A 20412-nucleotide genomic window follows, 5' to 3' on the forward strand; every position below is an offset into this window, starting at 1 on the left:
TTATGATATGAATTCTTAACACAAGCTGTTATTTATGTTTGGTATTTCGCAGCGCATGTTGTATCGTTAATGCCCTTTTCTTTTTTCCTCTGACGTTACACATCTACTGGGTCAGATTCTGCTATTTAGCTTAATGTACTTATGAGCATTTTCAAATTTATCAAATAGTACTCTTTGCCCTGAGAAGTAGAGAAAATTTCCAACTTTATAATGTTTCTGAAAAACTTATGATTTTGAATATTGCCCATATTAACATATTTCTGATCAGAAATCTTTATTCGGTAACGTTGCATACGAGTTTTCTATATAAAACTTGCAAATTACATTAGATAAATACGAAGATACTGAATATATGAAATAACGTTTTAAACTCATGCGTAAACCTTTGAGGCCATTCAGAACATTACGATAGGTAAATGATTCCTGCGATTTTTCAACCGTTATTGCATAATATAGCGAAAGATTGTTAACCTGTCAACTATTACTCCGTAACAAGTTGGCGGCATGCAATCTTGTATTTTTATTTTCAGTAGAAAAAAAGTTGCGGAAAACAATTTTCTGTACTACATCTAAGTTGTACTCTCTGACAGTTTTAAACTGAAATAAAACAAAATTGAAATTGATTCCACGTAGACGTAAAAATAACTAAATTAAAACACCGTCAATTTTCTAATCACGTGGGGCAAGTGAAAAGTTTCTCATTAGAGATTGAATTTGTATTTTCTCTTTAGGTAGCTATTAGTAAACAAGGTTCGCAATTATCTTAGAAAAACAGAATGTGCTCATAATTCAAGAAACACTAAACTTAAAGCGATAGAAGCTATTACATAACGATATTAATGAGTCTACTTCGGACAGCCGATTGAAAATAAAACGTTGTTTGAAAAGTTGCAATATAAGAGAACGCACGAGAATCTCGTGGAATGTAAATGTAAAGCTAGTTCAACACATAAAAATGGGGTATAGATCTATCCACACAAAAAAGAATCTGACTACTTTGTTGAAGGATTCCGTTCCTAGAAATGATTTCTCCTGAAGAGTTATCTGTTAAGTCGGATATGACACTTTCTTAAAAAACAAATAAGAAGCGCTGGAAATTCTACAGAGCCGAAACTGAGCAGAAGAAAATTGAATTGACAAGATTATTTTTTTTTTACATGTTACTTATGTTATTGTTCGGATGATCAATTAATGTTGAAGTTAATAGAAATCGTAAATATAACTGTCAGCTTTTCAATTTATTGTTCAAATCGACAAACTTGTTGGGCAAGTGAAAAGTGAAGAGACATTTTGCAAAAACATTTTCTGTATTTTTTTTCTTCAGTTCAACATGGTCGGCGTTAAGTCAGAGGGGACCAAGTACAAAACTTGGAAAAATTGGATTATTCTTTCATTGGATGCGAAATTACCTTACCTCCATTTCACTTCAATCAGATTTGATGAATGCTGTAAATTGCGAGAGATATGTAATAAATTTACTTTGGATGATCAATAAAAATCTATAAAAGTGTGCAGTCAGAGTGGACCAAGTACTTATTACAATAACAGCGAAAATGATCAGCGCGTTGAGGAATGCGAGGAAATGAAACCATTTCAAGAGATTAGTCAGATTTGTCGACATCCAATAATTCTTCTACTCATCTATCAATATAAGTTCATAAACATTACTTAATTCGATGCATTTGATTTTGATTTTTGGCAATTTATCATATCTGGATGGTTGGTCGGAAATTGCAGCAATTTCTGTGCAGACAGAGCGGACCAAGTGTTTAAAAGCAATAAACTGAATGATTATTTCATTTTTTGAGTCGATTTCAAAGTCTGATTGGAGTTCATGGTAGTTCTATGGTGTACACTCCCGTGCAAAAGTTTGGGTTCACCCCCTCAAAAACATACAAAAGTGTTCTGTCCATATCTCTGTGATTACACGTCCAATTGAAACTCTTTAAGCCGCATTCGAAAGACAAGAAATTATTCTTACTTCGTATGTATTTTTCCAAAAACATTGTTTGAACTTTGTATACTAAATTTTTACTTAAAGTAGTGACATTTTTCAAAAAAACACACTGAAAAATCATATTGAATTTCCTCAGCATTGGGTCGACCAAAATTTTAAATCAAAGTGTCATTAGAATCGTAATCTTATATTCTTTAAAGAGACCCCACGAAATTTTGGCGGAAAAATCTGGAAAGTATTAAAAATCAATGAAACAGTCAGTCAAGTCATCGTGCAAAAGTTTGGGTTCACCCCTCAGTATGATGCAAATCGTGCAAAAGTTTGGGTTCACCTGAGCCGCACGCACATCATTTTTGTCAATATCTCTGCCATTTTTCAACCGATTTTAATAGTTTAAATCTTTGTTAAGCGCAAATAATGGTGCGTACATGATTGGTTTGAGATTTCAAAGATTTAAGTAAGTTCAGGTGAACCCAAACTTTTGCACGATACACCATACTGAGGGGTGAACCCAAACTTTTGCACGATGACTTGAATGACTGTTACTTTAATTTTGATACTTTTCATATTTTTCCGCCAAAATTTCGTGGGGTCTCTTCAAAGAATATAAGATTACGATTCAAATGACGATTTAAAATTTTGGTCTATCCAATGCTGAGGAAATTAGATATGATTTTTCAGTGTGTTTTTTGAAAATTGTCACAACTTTAAGTAAAAATTTAGTATACAAAGTTCAAAGAATGTTTTTGGAAAAATACATACGAAGTAAGAATAACTCTTTGCCTTTCCAATGCGACTTAGAGAGTTTCAATTGGACGTGTAATCACAGATATATGGACAGAACACTTTTGTATGTTTTTTAGGGGGTGAACCCAAACTTATGCACGGGAGTGTATGTAGGGCATGTCCTAGAACTCGCTTATTGAACCAGTATATTTTGGTCGGTACTCAAGATTTTCACTTGGTCCACTCTGACTGAACGCATATTTGAATATTTATGGTCTTCAATGCCCTGACCCTGCAAAACCTTAATTTTTAAGCTATCAAAATGTCACTAATTTCGGGATTGACAATACATATTATTGAAGAATTTACGATATGGTCTTGATAATCCGTTTATCTTAGAGATATGCACCCAGTTTGACCATGCAAGCATTTAATGATTGCTATTTTTCTAGAAATTGTTCAGTCAGAGTGAACCAACTCACTGAATGGTGGTCTTTAGTTCAGTTAGAGTGGACCAAGTACACATAGTCCATCAAAAAATCGTTTTATCAAAGGTTAGGAAAATGATTTTTCATGTTTATCACTTCACATTATATTGTGTGAAAGTAACACAAAGATGTGTAGAAATATTGAACCAAAATTTTAACTAGTTTAAATATTGCAGAGCGTTAGACTTTAAGCCCATTTTTCTCAAAATATGAAAAATGTCACTTGGTCCACTCTGACTTAACGCCGACCACATAAAAATCAATTTCAACATACTGCTTATATTTGGTGAGAGTCAAGTTAAAAATGTATACGACCTCATTTATTTTAATTTAAAGTCTTTAGAATTTGAAGAATCTTAACTATACGATTTCCTGCCCCACGGTTATTCATACCAATGTTTACTAATACAGTAATGACCCGATTTTCTCAGCCCCCGATTTTATCTACCCCGATTTTAGCCCCCTTTTTGACCCGATTTTAGCATCCTTTGTTCCCGATTTTGTCAGCCTATAGTTTATATTTATTTTTATTAGACTAAACATGTCTATACTGGCATAATTGGGTGCATAAAGTCAATTATGACCTTGGCCACGTCTGTACAATCATCTAAAGATCGAATTTTTGAAATTTAAAATTCCTATTAATTATCCAAGAAACTTATTAATGTAACCTAGGATTACGGTACATAGAAAATGGAAGTAAAAAAACAATGTTTATATTAACAAAATCACAAATTTAAGTCCTTTAAGTCCTCAAGTTAAAATAAAACTTGGAACCAGTCGAAAAATTTTATCCCGAATTTAGCTCTTTCCCGATTTTGTCAACTCAAAATGCAGCATGGGGCTGACAAAATCGGGACATCACTGTATTTCAATTCAACTTTGAATATCAATAACACATTCAGAAAAATGAAATGAAATGAATGAAATTGGTCTGGAAAGTAATTGAACACAACCAGACTTTCGCCATTATAGCTTGTTTATCCATGTTTAAAAACATACTCTAAATTAAGTAAAGTTTAAACAATCAAACTAAAAAACTGCATATCACACTACACACTGAAGTCGACAGCAGCTGTAAACACTATAAATTATTTACATTTACAATCTTCTACCTAGTAATACTAATGAACAATTTTATTTTGCTTTGGGAATTGGGTACTCAACATACTCACAAAGAGTAACTTGCTCACTCACCTGAGAGTAATGACGTCATACTCACTGCGAGTATTACTCTTTACGTGAGTAATACTCGCAGTGAGTTATGACGTCATACTCTCGCGTGAGTTAGAGTAAGGAATGAGTGACTCACAGCGTGAGTATTACTCGCAAATGAGTACGAGAGTGAGTATTTTTTTACTCGCGAGCACGAGTTTCCCAACACTGACTAGCAGAAGATAATGCATTTAAGTTAAGCTGGCAAAATATACCTCAACTTATTGCCTTCAAAACGTTTTACTAGATTTTTTAATGGTTCATTTGTGTTTCAAGTGATATAAAGTTGGCAGTGGGTCTTTTTCATCACACGAGCAAGAAACCCTAGCAAAACTGAATGGGTGCCAAACTTTATCAGACCGGCTATTCATAGATATAAGATGATCAATTTCATTAACTCCTCTACCGGCAGCTTCATTTTTTACCGTCAATAAAATATTCAAATCGCGATAACTTTTTAGTTTCTCGATATTTTTGCACCATTCTTTCACAAGTTCTCAAAAAAACTCTTCTTGTTTTGGAATCTGTGTCAAAATTGATCATTGGTCATCTGGATCCGGAGATATTCCAAAATTCCTTGGGGGATCGACGCGTCAACAATAACCCACGGTTATTTCCCAGTCTACCGAATTTTTACTGGTATCTGATATTCACTTCTCGGAATGATACATTCATGCGAGTATGTTGTGAAAAAATGAAGCAATTTGGTGCAGCCGTCTTTGAGTAATGAGCATTTATGTTTCTGGTACCACGCTGGACAAATAAAGTTCTTGAAAACTTTAAAAAAAACTCATATCGTAATTTTCAGATTTCTCCAAGAATACTGAACCGATTTGTATGATTTTTTTAGAGTAGCTCCTTATTACCTGGCATTGTATAGTACACATTTTATTTTTTGATATAACGACCAAAAACAAAATGGCCTTCAAATACATTTTATATGGAGAACGTCGGTCCCCCAAGGAACATCGGAATATCTTCAAAACTAGATCACCAATGATTAATATCGACACGGATTCCTAAACTAGAAGAGTTTTTTGAGATATTGTGAAAAAATGGTGCAAAAATATCGAGAAACAAAAAAGTTATCGAGATTTGAATATTTTTTTAGCGGTAAAAAATGAAGCTGCCGGTAGAGGGGTTAAGATACAACGAAGTATAGAAAGAAGTTGTGTTTTGAGTCGTTCTGATCTTATATTCTGAAATTGTTCAAAAAGAGTTTCGTATTGTGAGTATCTGAAAAACAAAACCTAATAAACTATAGTATCTTTCTGAATAATATATTCTGACATGGAAGATATGTGATTCTGTTTGCTGTGAGAACGCACCAATATGATAGGCGGTACTGGAATAGTAGTTTACGCAACAAGTTGCAGAATGACGATTTTTACAGCACTAGTCGCACATTCATCCAACGAGGCTACGCAGCTGAAATCAGTTGCGTAATGAATCTTACGATACTGCATAATTCAGTGTAGGAAAGTAAGCCGTTTCATGACAGATTGGTGTGATGAAAAACAGCCTATACACTTAATTTATTTCGCTGAGGCCGGCAAAACAATTCGCCGAGAACCCAACAGCTGAGATCTCGGCGAAAATCTCGGTAAAAGTTCAAAGTGCCGAACACGACTGTAAAATGCAAAACTCATCCAGCTGTCAAAATTTGCTGAGCAGATCGGCAATGCTTTGCCGATAATTTCGGCACATTTTTACCGAAATTCAGTAAATGTCCATTTTTTTTTTATTTCAATAAGAAGAAGAAAAGGATCAAAAACAAAAAAAAAAGCAATTTTATTTAAGTTTTCTTTTCACAACAAAAAAAAACAAATTTTATTCTTTTGATGCCAACGACAGAGGCTCACAAAAATATAAGAAGAAGCAAACTTCCTTCAATCGCCACTGGAATACTTTCTCTCATATTATTCGTCCAATTTGACCCCCAAATATGACGTCCAATTTGAATGATTTAGAACTCAATTATACAGGAAAAACATGTAAAATTGTAAATTTACTCAATGAAAAACGGGTTTGACCTCAGTGGCAAACGAATATCAGAAAACAAATTTCATTTCAATAATTAACATGCCGAATCCGACTTCTCTAATTACTTCAGCACTTTTTTACTTTAATCGATTGCACGTGTTTTAAAGTTTTGACAGATGCACTTTTCCGAATCTCGGTAAACTCATTCGTTTGCCGGATGCTCTGGGAAAATAAACTACTGAATTTCGGTAATCAGTTCAAACTACCGATTTTCGGCACTTCAAATCTGTCAATTTGTTTCAAGTGTCAAATTTCAACGAGAATTCAGTCAAATTAGGATTTACCGGCCAAGTTCGTTAATTCGTTTTGCCAAGTACAAATTTGACAATTAAGTGTGTATTTCGATGAGAAATTGCATAATAAATTTTCCGTACATTACCCACCATATGAGTAAGGAATCGCATCTCCGAGTATTCCAAAACCTCAGTTCAATATTACAGAACCACAAAAAGTTTAGCATCACTCGTAAACTGTAATATGTAACACGAAATTATTGCGACACATTCAACAGAGCATAACTTTTCTACCATAGGGTAAAAATCAACCAAATTTTGCACACTTTCTCATTGATGTGTATTGTTTTTTACATGCTGTCAAACTCGATGTCGTATTTTTCGATTCAACGAAAATGGAGGTGAAATTCTTTCTTTCAAATTCAAATTCTTTCCAAACACCTGGAATTTCCTGACACAGGCAGTTGGGAAAAATGTTGAACGTTCACCATTCAACCGTCTCCAGAGTGTTGAAGCGGTTTCAAGGAGCGGTTGACGTTGGACCACGGCAAAGGAGCTGGAAGACCGGGACCGTAGGTAAAGGTGAAGCGCATGATTAAAGCAAATCCCAACGTCTCAAGCCGTGATTTGGCTAAAAAGATCGGCATATCGCAGAGCTACGTCTAGAATGCAAAGAAGAGCTGGACTACATACATACAAGGTACAGAACTTCCCAAACCGCGATGAGCGGCAATAATCGACGGCTAAAACTCGGGCACGGAAGCTCTACGAGAAGATGCAAAATATGGCTGCTGTGTGATGGACGACGAATCGTATATAAAAGCCGATTTTAAACAAATTCCGGGGTTGGAGATTTTAACCGGCAAGAGCAAGTTCAATGTGGACGACAAATTTAAGAGGAAGAAAATGTCGAAGTTTGCCTCCAAATATCTCATTTGGCAGGCCATCTGCTCTTGCGGATTGAGGAGTGAGCCTTTCGTGACAAAGGGCACAGTAAAAGGCGAGATCTACAAATCTGAGTGCCTCGAGAAGCCCTTTTACCGTTCTTGCAGTAGCACGACGAAGCTCCGCTATTTTGGCCAGATTTGGCATCATGCCACTATTCTAAAAGTGTCCTGGAGTGGTATGAGACCAATTCTGTTCATTTTGTTCCAAAGGACATGAATCCACCAAACTGTCCGGAGCTGTGCCCGGTGGAGCAGTACTGGGCAATAATGAAGCGGGAACTTCGGAAGAGCAAGAAGACAGTCAAAGACGAGAAGGACATGTTAAGAACATGGAACATGTTTTCCTCTTTCAATCCCGGTATTTGCATCTGAAGTTTTTTTCAAAATTTTAGATAATATCCAAAAGGGCTAAGAGCCAGGGTCCAATTGAGAAATTTTATTTTCAAAATTTTTGTTTCTTAATTGTGAAAAACGTTTCTTAATTTCTTTCTGCAAATCCTGCCATATAATTTTCATAGCAGGATCGCGAGTGCGTTGAAATTGCCTTCTCCTTACGTTTTTAAGTCGGGTCAAGAGTTTAAGATCATCGTCTTCAAGCATGGATTTGAATTTGACTTCACATTTAAGTATTGCAATGCTCCTGGCTTCAACAATGGAATTTGTTAATGTTTCAAGAGCATTGTCAATATCAAGTTTTGTTTGTAAAGAAATGTTAACATCAATATTAGAGTATATATGTTTCATATGTATTCCGTCGGCTCGAAAAAAATTGAAAGTGGAGCTGATAGAATTGATTTTTTTATTAAACAAAATAATTGATGAATTAAGAACTTTTTTATATCAATCGAAAGCTTCTGATCCACACTTTGAAGGAAAAATATAGAAGATTTGAAAAAATACGGCTTAAATTTGTATCTACGCCGTAAAGCTAGTGCAACTATAGTAACGCAACTATAGTAACATAAATTAGAAATAGTGCTACTACAGGCACATGTGTTCCTATAATGGCACAATATAGTGATAATAAATACAAAAATATGAGTTTTCGAAGTTTTCATATGTTTTCCACAAAATCAAGATAAAAAGCTTTCACATGATGTTAAAATAATACCACTGGCTTTATTTTTTCTATTTTATACGAACATTTGTCCTTAGCTATGCGGCTATTGGTACATTGACCCTACTTGATGAAGTATACGATAACCTGGGAGGGAGAAACCAATACGAAATTTATGTACGTCAAGGTGAGCCGAGATTTTGCTGTCACGAACTGTCACTGTGAGCCCAGATCTAAAACAATGGACAAACATGATAAAAGCGCGTAATTGGTTAAAACATATTTCTGCATTTTACCAAATGTGACCAAAAATCGATTGAAAAGCTATTCATGCTTATTCAAAAGTAATGTCACAATAGCAACTTTTATTCTGATTGAATATAAAGTCTTTAAAACGCATAATTTTACTTTTTCGAATAAAAACGAAAATGAAATGCATAGAAAACTTTGGCCCTTTTTCCATGTTTGTCCAGAACGATCGAAGGAACACAACAAATGAAAACTAGCGATTTTCATCAAGTCTGCCTTGATTGTCGTTGGCAAGCTGGAGTTTTCTTGCAGTTCGAAATAACTTTGTGCCATATTTCGTGTGTAGTATCGGTGCCTCCCTCCCAGACGATAACCAATCATACTGGTCCATATTTAGGGATATTCTTTCTATTATTATCACATTTGCAATAAAATTGATAGCAAATAACATAAGTTCCATTATATTGTTCGAAAATTCATCGCAGTTCAGTGTTAATTTGTTCCAATCTGTTCCAACAATGGGCACTCGACTGGACTAACGCATTTATTGTTAGCATCAAGTACCAACCCAGGGCTGCAGAAGCATCCTCTGACACATACTGGCGGACAAGTAGCAATGGGAGGAGTTGGTTCACAAGTGCGGGGACATGCGCTTCCACACTCATCAAAAATCTGATCCGGACCACAGTCATCTGTGAAAAAAAGGAATTTGTGATAGGATGCATTATTAATTCATTTGTCCTTATTCTTCTTCTCTTTCATCTCTTTGATGTTACCTTCCAACTAGGACAGAACCTGCTTCTCAGCTTAGTCCCAATTTCCACAGTTACTAACTGAGGGCTTCACCGCTACTGCTATATGAGCCCATTGCGCAGATACTGTTAGTGTGACACACATAAAAGATGTAGATATAAAGTGCGTCTAACAGTATCTGCGAAATATTAACCCTCAAAAACCTTCGAGAGTTGGCACAAATTATGATGAATTAAAAGAAGTATTTGGTTTCCTATAGTAATTCCCATAAAATCTTTGGTATTGCAGTCAATTTTCATCCAAATAAACTCATAAGTTGATATAGAAATGCTACCTCATCCTACGATACTTACTAACGTCAACCGGAACTCCAGAGGCCACGAACATCAAGGCCCAAAATAAGAGAAAGGCAGCTGTGAACTTCATTCTGAAATCTTTTCGACACAATCGACTCTCTCGTATTGTGCCCTTCCTATTTATTGCCACCGAACCAAATGATTGAATGAATGAAATTATCTTATAGAAGATAATTAGCATGTGAGAATATATTCGATGAGTCTCAAGTAAGCCTATAGAGTAAGGCTTTGACCTGTCGATTTGGAAAAGTATTTCCGGTGCGGTTGAGAATGTAATCGATAACGTACAAATACGAACGATATTTGACTGTAGCATTTCACCATTCTGATAATAATGTGAAAAAATATAATTTTTAGGGCCGTTCATTAATTACGTAAGGGGTTTAGAGATTTCTTAGAAGCCATACAAATTATCATACAAAAAATCTTACCGTGGGGGATGGGGGAGTTGAAAAACCCCGAAAATTGACTTACAAAATTAATTGACTGCCCCTTTACAGGCTTTCATTTATTTCAAAGGCTTCAAAAAATGACATGCTGCATCGAGAAAGGATTTATTGATTCATGATTTTAACATACGAATTAAATGGCTTTGGAGGGCGGTATTACACCATCTTCCCCTACAATGCAATTCCTCACTACATGTACACCCCCCCCCCCCTGAGATAGCACATCATGTCGTAAATAGTATAATCTACAATGACGACAAGTTCTATAAACTGACAGATCATATATCAATCCAACTTGCCATTCTAGCATAGTATCTTCTGATGGTGGATTCAAACGCATAATAAAGCAAATGTCGCTGTATACGAAACATGCATTTATATTGGCAAATAATGGCAAAATGATCACTTTGTGGTGTAATAGTAGTACGGTATCATGTTCGAAACTGGGTATATACTTTTATGTATTTTCATCGAAATTTTGTGGCGTCATATTGCTGACCACGAAAAGTCTGAAAAAGTCGTGCGAAGTGTAAACATATATGACCACCACTTTGGTATGTGGTTATATACATATATGCATGCACTTCACATGAGTGAATTTATTTATATAGAATGGTGTAGGGGGAAATCCCCTACTAATGGATACCTATGCTGATAAATTTATAATTTCAATACTATTGGTTTCGGGCGATCTTGTTACTTATTTATGATAAATATTATCATTCTTTTCACGTGCAAAAGTCAATTTGAAAATATAAATACGAACTTTGACATTGAATTTATATAATGTCTCAAATTCTTTAAATATGCACACCACAAATGAACTCTAAGTTGACACTTATATTGAGCTGTTCGGTAATCCAATCCGCATGGTTATTAAATTAATTAACTCATAACGCGTGGTAAAGATGGACAAATTATGGGTGAAATTATGAAAAAAATCCACGTGCTCGGCTGGGCTTTGAACCCAGGACTCTTGTATGCTAGACGAAGGCTTTACCAACTAAGCTACCGAGCCACTTGGTGACCCAATAACTGAGTTGGTTACAAGTTTAGAATTCAATTCCCTACAGATCACGCGGACACCTTTCATAACCCATATCCATTAGAGTGGTTCAAAAAATTGTTTTTGCTCCACACCGCTCATTCGATTCTAGGTCAAATTCTGAGTGTCCTCCCAAAATTTGAGCTCATTTGGACGAAAACTGAGACTGCACAAGCCCTTCAAAGTTTATATGGTCATTACTATTGGAAAAGCAAGTAATTCATTCAATCGGTCATAGTGTTTGCCCATGTGCTCTTGGGATTAGAACTACGTTGATACTGTGAGATACATTCATTAGCTACAACTTTGCCGAAGACCGTTTTCAAATCGGACGCTTCAGTTATTAGTTATTGATTTATATCCAGTCACAAATTCTTCAGCAGTGCTCATTTAACTTCTTAACAGGCAACATTGCTGCACCTGGCGCGAAACATAGCATGCACAAATCATGGCTACTATGTTTTACTGCATATATCCAGTGATGCCTGCAGAACAGACCAATAATTATAGCCAAAGTTTTACAACTCATTCAAAAATCAATACCTAATTACTGGGGCGTCCAATTTAAAGACGGTCTTGGGCAAAATTGTAGCTGATGAATGTATCTCACAGTATCAACATAGTTCTAATCTCCAAGAGCACATGGACCAACACTATGACCGATTGAATGAATTGCTTAGTTTTCCCATAGTTATTCCCATATAAACTACAAACGGCTTGTGCAGTCTCAGTTTTCATCTGAATGAGCTCAAATTTTGGGAGGATACTCAGAATTTGATCTAGAATCGAATGAGCGGTGTGGAGCAAAAACGATTTTTTGAACCACTCTAATGGATATGGGTTATGAAAGAGGTCCGCGTGGTCTGTAGGGATTTGAATTCTAAACTTGAAACCAACTCAATTTTTGGGTCACCAAGTGCCTCGGTAGCTTAGTTGGTAAAGCGCTCGTCTAGCATACAAGAGTCCTGGGTTCAAAGCCCAGCCGAGCAAGTGGATTTTTTTTCATAATTTCACCCATAATTTGTCCATCTTTACCACGCGTAATGAGTTAATTAATTTGAACTCTAAGGTTATACGATGATGTAATAATTTAAATCTTCTATACAGATAATTTTCAAATTTCAAAACTCAAGTTAATAAAATGTCCTAATCTTGCCTGAATTAATTACTTAATTTATCAAAAAAAAAAATATATGGGCAAAACAATGCCAGGTTTTAAGGAGATTCTCTCAAAAAAATCATTAAGATTGGTTGAGTTATCTTCAAGGAAACTAAAATTTACAAAATTATGTTTTTTGAAGTTTTCAAGATCTCTTTACGGTCAGAGTGGAACCAAACACATGAATACTCATTACTCAAAAACGATTGCACCAATTTGCTTCATTTCTACACAACAGGCTCTCATCAAACTATTGTTTTGAAATGCGAGTTTACCAATCATAAGAAAAATTCTAAATCCTGCGTAATTAAAGTAAGTATGGCTACCCGTCGGTGTGCAAAGTCTGGCTGAATTTGAAAAAGTCTTGCAAAATGAGTAGTTTGTCTTTTTGTCTTTTCCTCGATTAAAAGTCTTGCAGTGCCAGATTAATCTGGCATAATGGCAACCCTGAATGGGATACGTAGTTCGTATTTTTGACACAGTTGACGAACTAAATGAGACCTTTTCGCCTGGAAATTTATTACTTCGGAAATCACCTAAATGGCACTACTGGGCACACATTTTATTCGCTTATATATCAGTCACTGAATAAATCAAAAGAAAGCTATTCGCCTAAAACCTTCTTAGTGCGGAAGTCACTCTCATGATGGCGCTAGTCGGCAAATATTTTATTCGCCTGTATTGAAGTCCAGTGATGAAAAATTTGGTATCTTCGAAAACGATGATCAACTAAAGGAGATATTTTCGCAAAAAAAAACTTATTACAGTCACCTCTCCACATCTCGATATCGAAGGGACCATCGAGATAGGGAGAGATCGAGACATAGAACAAATTTTTAACGAATACTAGATTGAAAATCACTTCGTTGCCAGGAAAATCAAAAACAAACAGATGTCATTTCGTCTTCGTAAATTGTTTTAAATCTCTAAAATCTAGTCTAGTAACCTTTGATAATGGACATATCGACATACGGAAAGAAAATTGGGAACGAAAATCACATCGAGATAGGGAGATATCGAGATAAAGAGGATAACGAGATACGGAGAGTGGAAGTGTATGCAGAATGAAGGGACCGAAAAAATCATCGACATAGGGAGAGATATCGAGATGTGGAGAGTCGACTGTAGCTGGGAAATGTGCGAAACATCAAGGAAACAATCGATAAGAAATTGGTCTGCCTAGATCAAAACAATGGATACTTACTATCGATTCGAGCAACAATCTTTTATTTCGGATGCAATGTTCCTTACATTTTTAGATGAACCTTGACATAATTTATTGAAGGCTAAAAAAGAAAATACATGTTTTCTAGCCGTCGAACAAAGAAGACGATCTTTTGAAGAGAGTGAAGAACGAAAAAACCGACAAATTGACTTATTTATCCATGAACTGAACTTCAAGGGTGAAGGGCGGCTGTCAAATTGAACTGAATAGCCGCCAACCTAAGTCCAGAACCAGTTTTATGACTTAACGTGGAAAAGTAAAAATTATTATTCGCAAAATTACAGGTAACAAATGCGCTTGAAAGATATTGTTTGCAACGCTACTGCGTTGTTGCCAATTTAATCAGAAAATTCTATTAAATTCCCAAAATGAATGCTTTTGAGAAAATTGATTACGCTTTCACCATTGTTTGGTCGTTATTTTGTATGGTTGTTTACTTCTTAGAACCAGCGACTCGTTAAGGTAGCAGTAAAGATCCTTCTTTGCTGAACTCACTCGGTGCAAGAATTGTGACATTTGAGCGGGCACGCTTCCGTATGCTCCCCAGGTATTCTGGCCTAATCTAGTGTCAAAAATCTTGGACCGCGTGGATTCGGTTCTATCGGTGTATACGACCATATGCATCAGTGATGCAGTAACTTCAACATTATAGACGAATAATGTTGGCTTCAAATATTCACGTCTGTAATGCATGTAATAGTTGGAGTCCAATATTTGACTGTCATTGACTGAAGGACTCACTTTTGATAAGCACTAACAAAATTTTGATATTGCCAAATATATATTTCGATCGCTGTCAGATCTGAGCCACATTGTATACTAAAAACTTGACCCAGAAAAAATATGTTGATAGTTATGTTTTCATTATCAGCTGGCATGTTTTATAGAATCTTTTTAAAGACTATTCTTAAACATCTGTAGGTTTTTTTTTATAATCAAAATATTTGACGTAAGATTTTATTTTGTTTTTGGTATAAAGGGTGTAAGTGTGCATAATTGTACATGTACATGTATGGAAATGTATGTATGTCAGTATCTTACTTACGTGGTAGAGCAAAAAATTGAATTGAAGTCTCTAAATGATTTAGTTCTGGCATGCATCTTTGGCCTCTGAAATTTGTATTCTTTATGTTGCAATTTCTTCATCAGGGTACGTCCATAAATTACGTCACGCAAAGTTTTGCCATATTCATCCTCCTCAATTTTCTTCTATATCACACTTTTTGTATGGATTTCAATTTTTATATGGCTAGTCAAGTGTCCTTGTAACCCCCCTTTTTCCTCTTCTGTACGTGACGTCATTTATCAATTACCCCTCACCTGCAGTTTTTTTTTTTTCAACTTGTTTATATTGTAATAGGTCGAAGAGCATGAAAATATATTTGATTATTCTCGAAAATAAACTTATAGAGCAACTAGATTTGGACGACACACTTTCAAGATTTTTTTTGGATCCTCACCATATATTTATATATTATGGGAATACGACTATGAATAACAAAAACGTAGCTGAATTCCAATTGTGAGATACATTGGGCGTTAACGGGATAATATATAATAAAACGTCCATTTAATACTATACACACTAAATAATTTATTAAGACAAACGTATATTAGCCATTAAAACACACGCGAGAGAATTACACTAAATTACGGAAAAGTTACAGAACATTTATTTATATAAAGGTAAGATAAATTAAAAATAAAATTAAAGAAGTAGAGACACACAATATCAAATAAATTACTCGTATTATATGAATTTCCGCGATTCCATCTTTCACGATCACTCCCTTCAGTAGGCATAAGTAGTGGCATTGTTGGGACAATCCTCCGGTAGTACACATTTGTCATCCGAATCCAGAACGTAACCTTCGCGGCAGAAGCATCCACTCACACAAATCTCCGGGCACGGTTCGGGTTCCTCATGTTCGATCGTTTCGCACGTCTCAGGACATGCTGATCCACACTGGTTGAACACCTTGTTCTCATCGCAACAATCTGCACGAACATACACGAAATAATTTAAAAAAAAAAACAATTTTTTGGACCAAATCGTGAATTTCACAACATACGTGGTCTTCCAAAAGCGATGGCGAAAAGTGCCACCGAAAGAACGGCGACTACGGTGAAGCGCATTCTGCCTAGGTCAGGTTCGATCTACAAGTTCGATTCGTAATTACTATATGAGCGTAACGATAACGGATGTTCGACTACCGATTACTGAATCTTACTATCGGGCAGGGCCGCCCTTTTATAGATAAACACGCACCTTGTCGTTGATTCATTCCTGTCATAAATAAAATCAGTCAAAACAGGTCAAAACCCCTAAAGATTATTTACCGAAAGGGATCACTTAAAATGGAAAGATACTGCCAAAATGTTGGAATCGAATTTTTTAATGAGTCCAAAATGCGAATAAAATGTAAACAGCAACGAGTATAATATTTCCCGAAAAGTGTGCAATCACGGAAAAGATTCGACGATCTAATGAAAACAGATTCTACCTAATAAACTGAAGTTTATGAACTGAAATAACAAAAATGCAGCTATAAAAGTTTGAATTTACCAAGCTGTGTTACAACAAAAAATATTTCCAAATTTCAAAAACTTCGGATTTAAATTACGATTTAAAGTTTATTTTTATCAATGATGATAATTATATTTTGCAATTTCTCATCGTTAAAGGCTAAAATCATTCATTTCGTTGAATCATAAATGAATATATCATATCATATATGAATATATCAATATCATAAATGAAATCAATCAAAAACCTTGAACCATTACTAGGGATCACTTAAAATGGGAAGATGTTGCCAAAATGTTTGATTCTAATTTTTTAATTGGTCTAGAATACGAACAAAAAGTAAACAGCAACGATGATTGATTTCTTGATTATTAACTATACTTCCGCCAACGAAAACGACAAATCGAACCATTTCCCACAAAACAAGGACCGATTAAATTCCGACAAACAAAGGAATATTCCTATTATCTAACTAATCAATTACAAACTACAAAGATTTGAAACCATGCATTACCAAAATTATAACGTAAACAGAGATTTTCCAATCAGAAATTGATGATAACATTGACTAAACTTTGATCGCCCGTCCAAACAATGAATCTAGTCTCAACAAGGTGGAACCGATTTTTTTTTAGATAAGAATGATTGCCACCATGGTTTCATGTTATCATCACTTCAAGCTTTGTAAACATCCTGTAGAAATCAAAACAAAAACAGAATGCAAAATAGCACCGGCCGAATTGAGTGATTTTCAAGATACAGCTTCCATTCAAGCAAACATATTTTCTTCGGCATAAATACTTTCTTGATTTGTCCTGGGTACTTTCAAAGAGCGACCGATAAATGCACAAATGCACTTACACTTCCGTGCAGAAGTTTCGGTTCACCCCCTAAAAACATACACAAGTTTTTTGTCCACATCTTTGCTATTACACATCCAATTGAAACCCTCCGTGTCTCATTCGAAGAGCAATGAGTACTCGCTGTCAGTGCTGGGAATGGTAATAGTAGTAGGCATGAATTTCGCGAAAATCACGTGGCTCTCCCAGTACAGTAGTTCAAAAACGTGAATCTCATCAAGTAGCCTATGTTTGGTGCATGAATTTTCTAAATCGTTAGTGTCATTGAAGGCTCTTAATGCGGGAAATGCAACGGGCAATAGAACATTTTTCTACAGTAATTTCGGGTTGCCCTTAGCAACGGGTGTTATGCGATTTTCAAGGCTCTTTGCCTACATCAGCGATAGGCGTGAGTTTCACTGGCTTCGCTGACTGCGATTGGCTTTGCTTGGCTACTGTAGAATGAATTTCAGATTTTTTCCCAACCCTGCTCGCTGTGACCTTTTTTTTTAATTACACTAAAAAAAACAATCAATTTTCTCAACATTGAGTTTACTATGATTTTCAACCAATACGGCATTAGAATCTTTGAAGGGCATCGGAAAAATCTGAAAATTATTTAAAGTCATTGAAACAGTCATTCAAGTCATTATGCAAAAGTTTGGGATCACCTGAGACGCATGCAAATCATTTTTGTCTGCAATTTGTCAACCGATTTCAAAAATTCATGGGGTATTTAAATGTAATAAATGGGGCGTAAAATCTGAAGTACCCAGTTGAGGTTTTCAAATAAGCAAAGAAGTAGATATTTTTCCATTCAATACGAATTTTACGATAATTTTTATTCAAATAACAAAGTTAACAATTGCATACATCAGCAATCAAAATAGTGGCACTAGTTTTAGGACGATGATATCCATGAGTCATAGCAATGGGCTTTGAATTTATATGAACACTTTAAAAAAAATCGCCTTATCATAAGAAGAAAACCAACAAATTTGTTCTGTAAACGACACAAATACAAGTTTTCCTGTGAAAATTAATAATTTTTTGTGATTTTTTTTTTTTGAGGTTTTATAAATATGTTGTATTTTCAAAAATGAAAATTCATAAACCTGCTATCAGTGCTCAATCGCTTTTTTATTAATTGAATTAATTGCATATTTTAGTTTTCAAACAAAAAGCCGTAAAAAATATATTATAGGAATTCAGCAACTATGAACAAGCAATTGTTATGTCATAGCAGACAAATTTATTAAAATTGCTTTCAATGAACAATTCTCCGAGTGCCAAAGAAGTACTCTAAGCCAAACTGTGCACTATGGGCCTTCCTCCGGAAATCTAGGGGGTTGGTGTCACTCCCTGCAAGCCAACCAAAAATAACAATCACCAATGCACCATTCTTATCTATATTAAGGCGATCCAAAAATTGAAAATGTTTGAAAATCCAAACTCCCATATCTTTTTGGCGATGGTTCAAAAGTAGCCCAAAGACAATGTAGGTATGGAAATAAAAATTACTATGGAGAAATTTTGAAAATGTTCCAGAAACGTTAGTGCTGCAATGTAAGCACAAACTTATCATCCCATAACGAAAACTCATTCTTCAAAACTTAATGAAGGATTTTATTTCCAAAGTTTAATCACCGCATGACTTTATCATAATGAGCTTTTATTGGCTTTTATCGGTGAAAGCGATACTACTCAAAGTGGAAGGGAGCAAGGAAAGTAATGAAAGAATATGATGGAAAGAATCGCAAGCGAGCGACGAGAGAAATGAATAGAAGTTGAAAACTAACAGAAGGCCATATATGAACAACACAATCGAAGCGACAAATCGTTGCCTAACGTCCTGGTTTTGAACGGCTAGATGTTGTAGCGTTGGTCCACATTAGAACAAAGCCTGCCTCTCATCTTTCAATTTCGCTATATTCCGCATGCATGATGGGCGGTAGTAAAAAAGATACTTTGTGACTCAGAAAATCTAGGATTTTTTTTTTGCTTAAAAATTTAAGATTTCATTGCACTTTTGGCAATGTTTTACGTTAAAACTACAGATATTACCACAATACGGACAAATGTCCCAACGTACAATCTATACCTCATTCAATGAACAACAATGCATATGATAAAAAAATGTTTGTTTATTTCAATCAATGAAAACCATCCAATTTAATTTATTGAATTTATTTATTCATTATTTCTGCTTTCAAAGATATGTTGAAGAATTCTGTTATCAAAAACCGCATTATAAAAGAAAATTCCTATTCAATCACCTGTATTTATAACTAATAAAGCTGAGTATCAGGATCGATTTCGATAAGGACGTAACGTCAGGAAAATGAAGAATAGTAATAAGAAGAGTATACGTAACCTTGTTTTTATTGGTAGCCTCTAAATTCGACATGCTGAGTGCTATCAACAAATTCATTCTACTACTTAAACTCAAGATGGCGTCAAAATCCAAGATGACCGCTAGATTTTATCACTCAAAATAATACTCTATTCTTCACTAGACTCGAATAAAACACCAAGGATTGAAAACTTTCTTTGTTGTATAAAAATAGTAGCACAGACAAACAGACGTCACACTCTCACCGATGTCCATCGACCACCATTTTAATTTTTTTGCATTCAGAGAGGCAAAGTTGGCTCTCAAAAAGGAAATCAAGAGTCGAAAACGGGCATGCTTTGAAAGTCTATGCGAGAGTGCCAATTCTAGTCCATGGGGTGACGCCTACAGAGTGGTAATGGCTAAGACCAAAGGAGCCATAGCACCCCAAGAGAAATCGCCCGAGTTGCTGCGATCGATAATCGATGTACCGTTTTGATTCATATTACGGACACTTAAGGCCTCAATGAAGTATAACCCAGCTTGGACCATACAAAATAAATAATTCTGTATGATTTTTTAGCGTTATCGAGCGTTGGAAGCCCTTAACTTTCGGATGGTGGGTAAAAAATACGCGTCCGCAACTTGAATAATTTTAAATAAATCAAAACGTGTGGCTTTTTCATGATTCTTATTCCGGACGCTCCCTCACTTTTGCCTCATATTCCGGACGCTTTGATTCGAATTACGGACAGCTCATGATAATCATTAATGGAACAGTCAAATCATCAATTGGAATCATTCAACCACTT

At 35.4% G+C, this 20412-nt stretch overlaps 2 protein-coding genes and 1 long non-coding RNA gene across 3 annotated transcripts in view; 1 reads left to right on the forward strand and 2 right to left on the reverse strand.

The window, feature by feature from the left end:
* The window catches only part of LOC110675138 (protein pygopus-like), a 165615-nt gene that overhangs the window by 115723 nt on the left and 29480 nt on the right, over positions 1-20412 (forward strand). The gene's annotated exons all lie outside the window — the stretch shown is intronic.
* On the reverse strand, positions 8704-10179 carry LOC110675990. Its single transcript, XR_002499975.1, has 3 exons — positions 10022-10179; positions 9290-9607; positions 8704-8813 (listed from the first exon to the last, which is right to left on the reverse strand). It is a non-coding gene; the product is annotated as an uncharacterized LOC110675990 (long non-coding RNA).
* Positions 15493-16136, reverse strand: LOC5575198 (cysteine-rich venom protein 6). Its single transcript, XM_001655456.2, has 2 exons — positions 15975-16136; positions 15493-15900 (listed from the first exon to the last, which is right to left on the reverse strand). Exons 1-2 carry the CDS (start codon positions 16036-16038, stop codon positions 15695-15697), a joined length of 270 nt encoding a protein of 89 aa, XP_001655506.1. The 5' UTR covers positions 16039-16136; the 3' UTR covers positions 15493-15694.

The sequence above is a fragment of the Aedes aegypti genome, chromosome 2, assembly GCF_002204515.2.
Source record: "Aedes aegypti strain LVP_AGWG chromosome 2, AaegL5.0 Primary Assembly, whole genome shotgun sequence".
Taxonomy (NCBI): domain Eukaryota; kingdom Metazoa; phylum Arthropoda; class Insecta; order Diptera; family Culicidae; genus Aedes; species Aedes aegypti.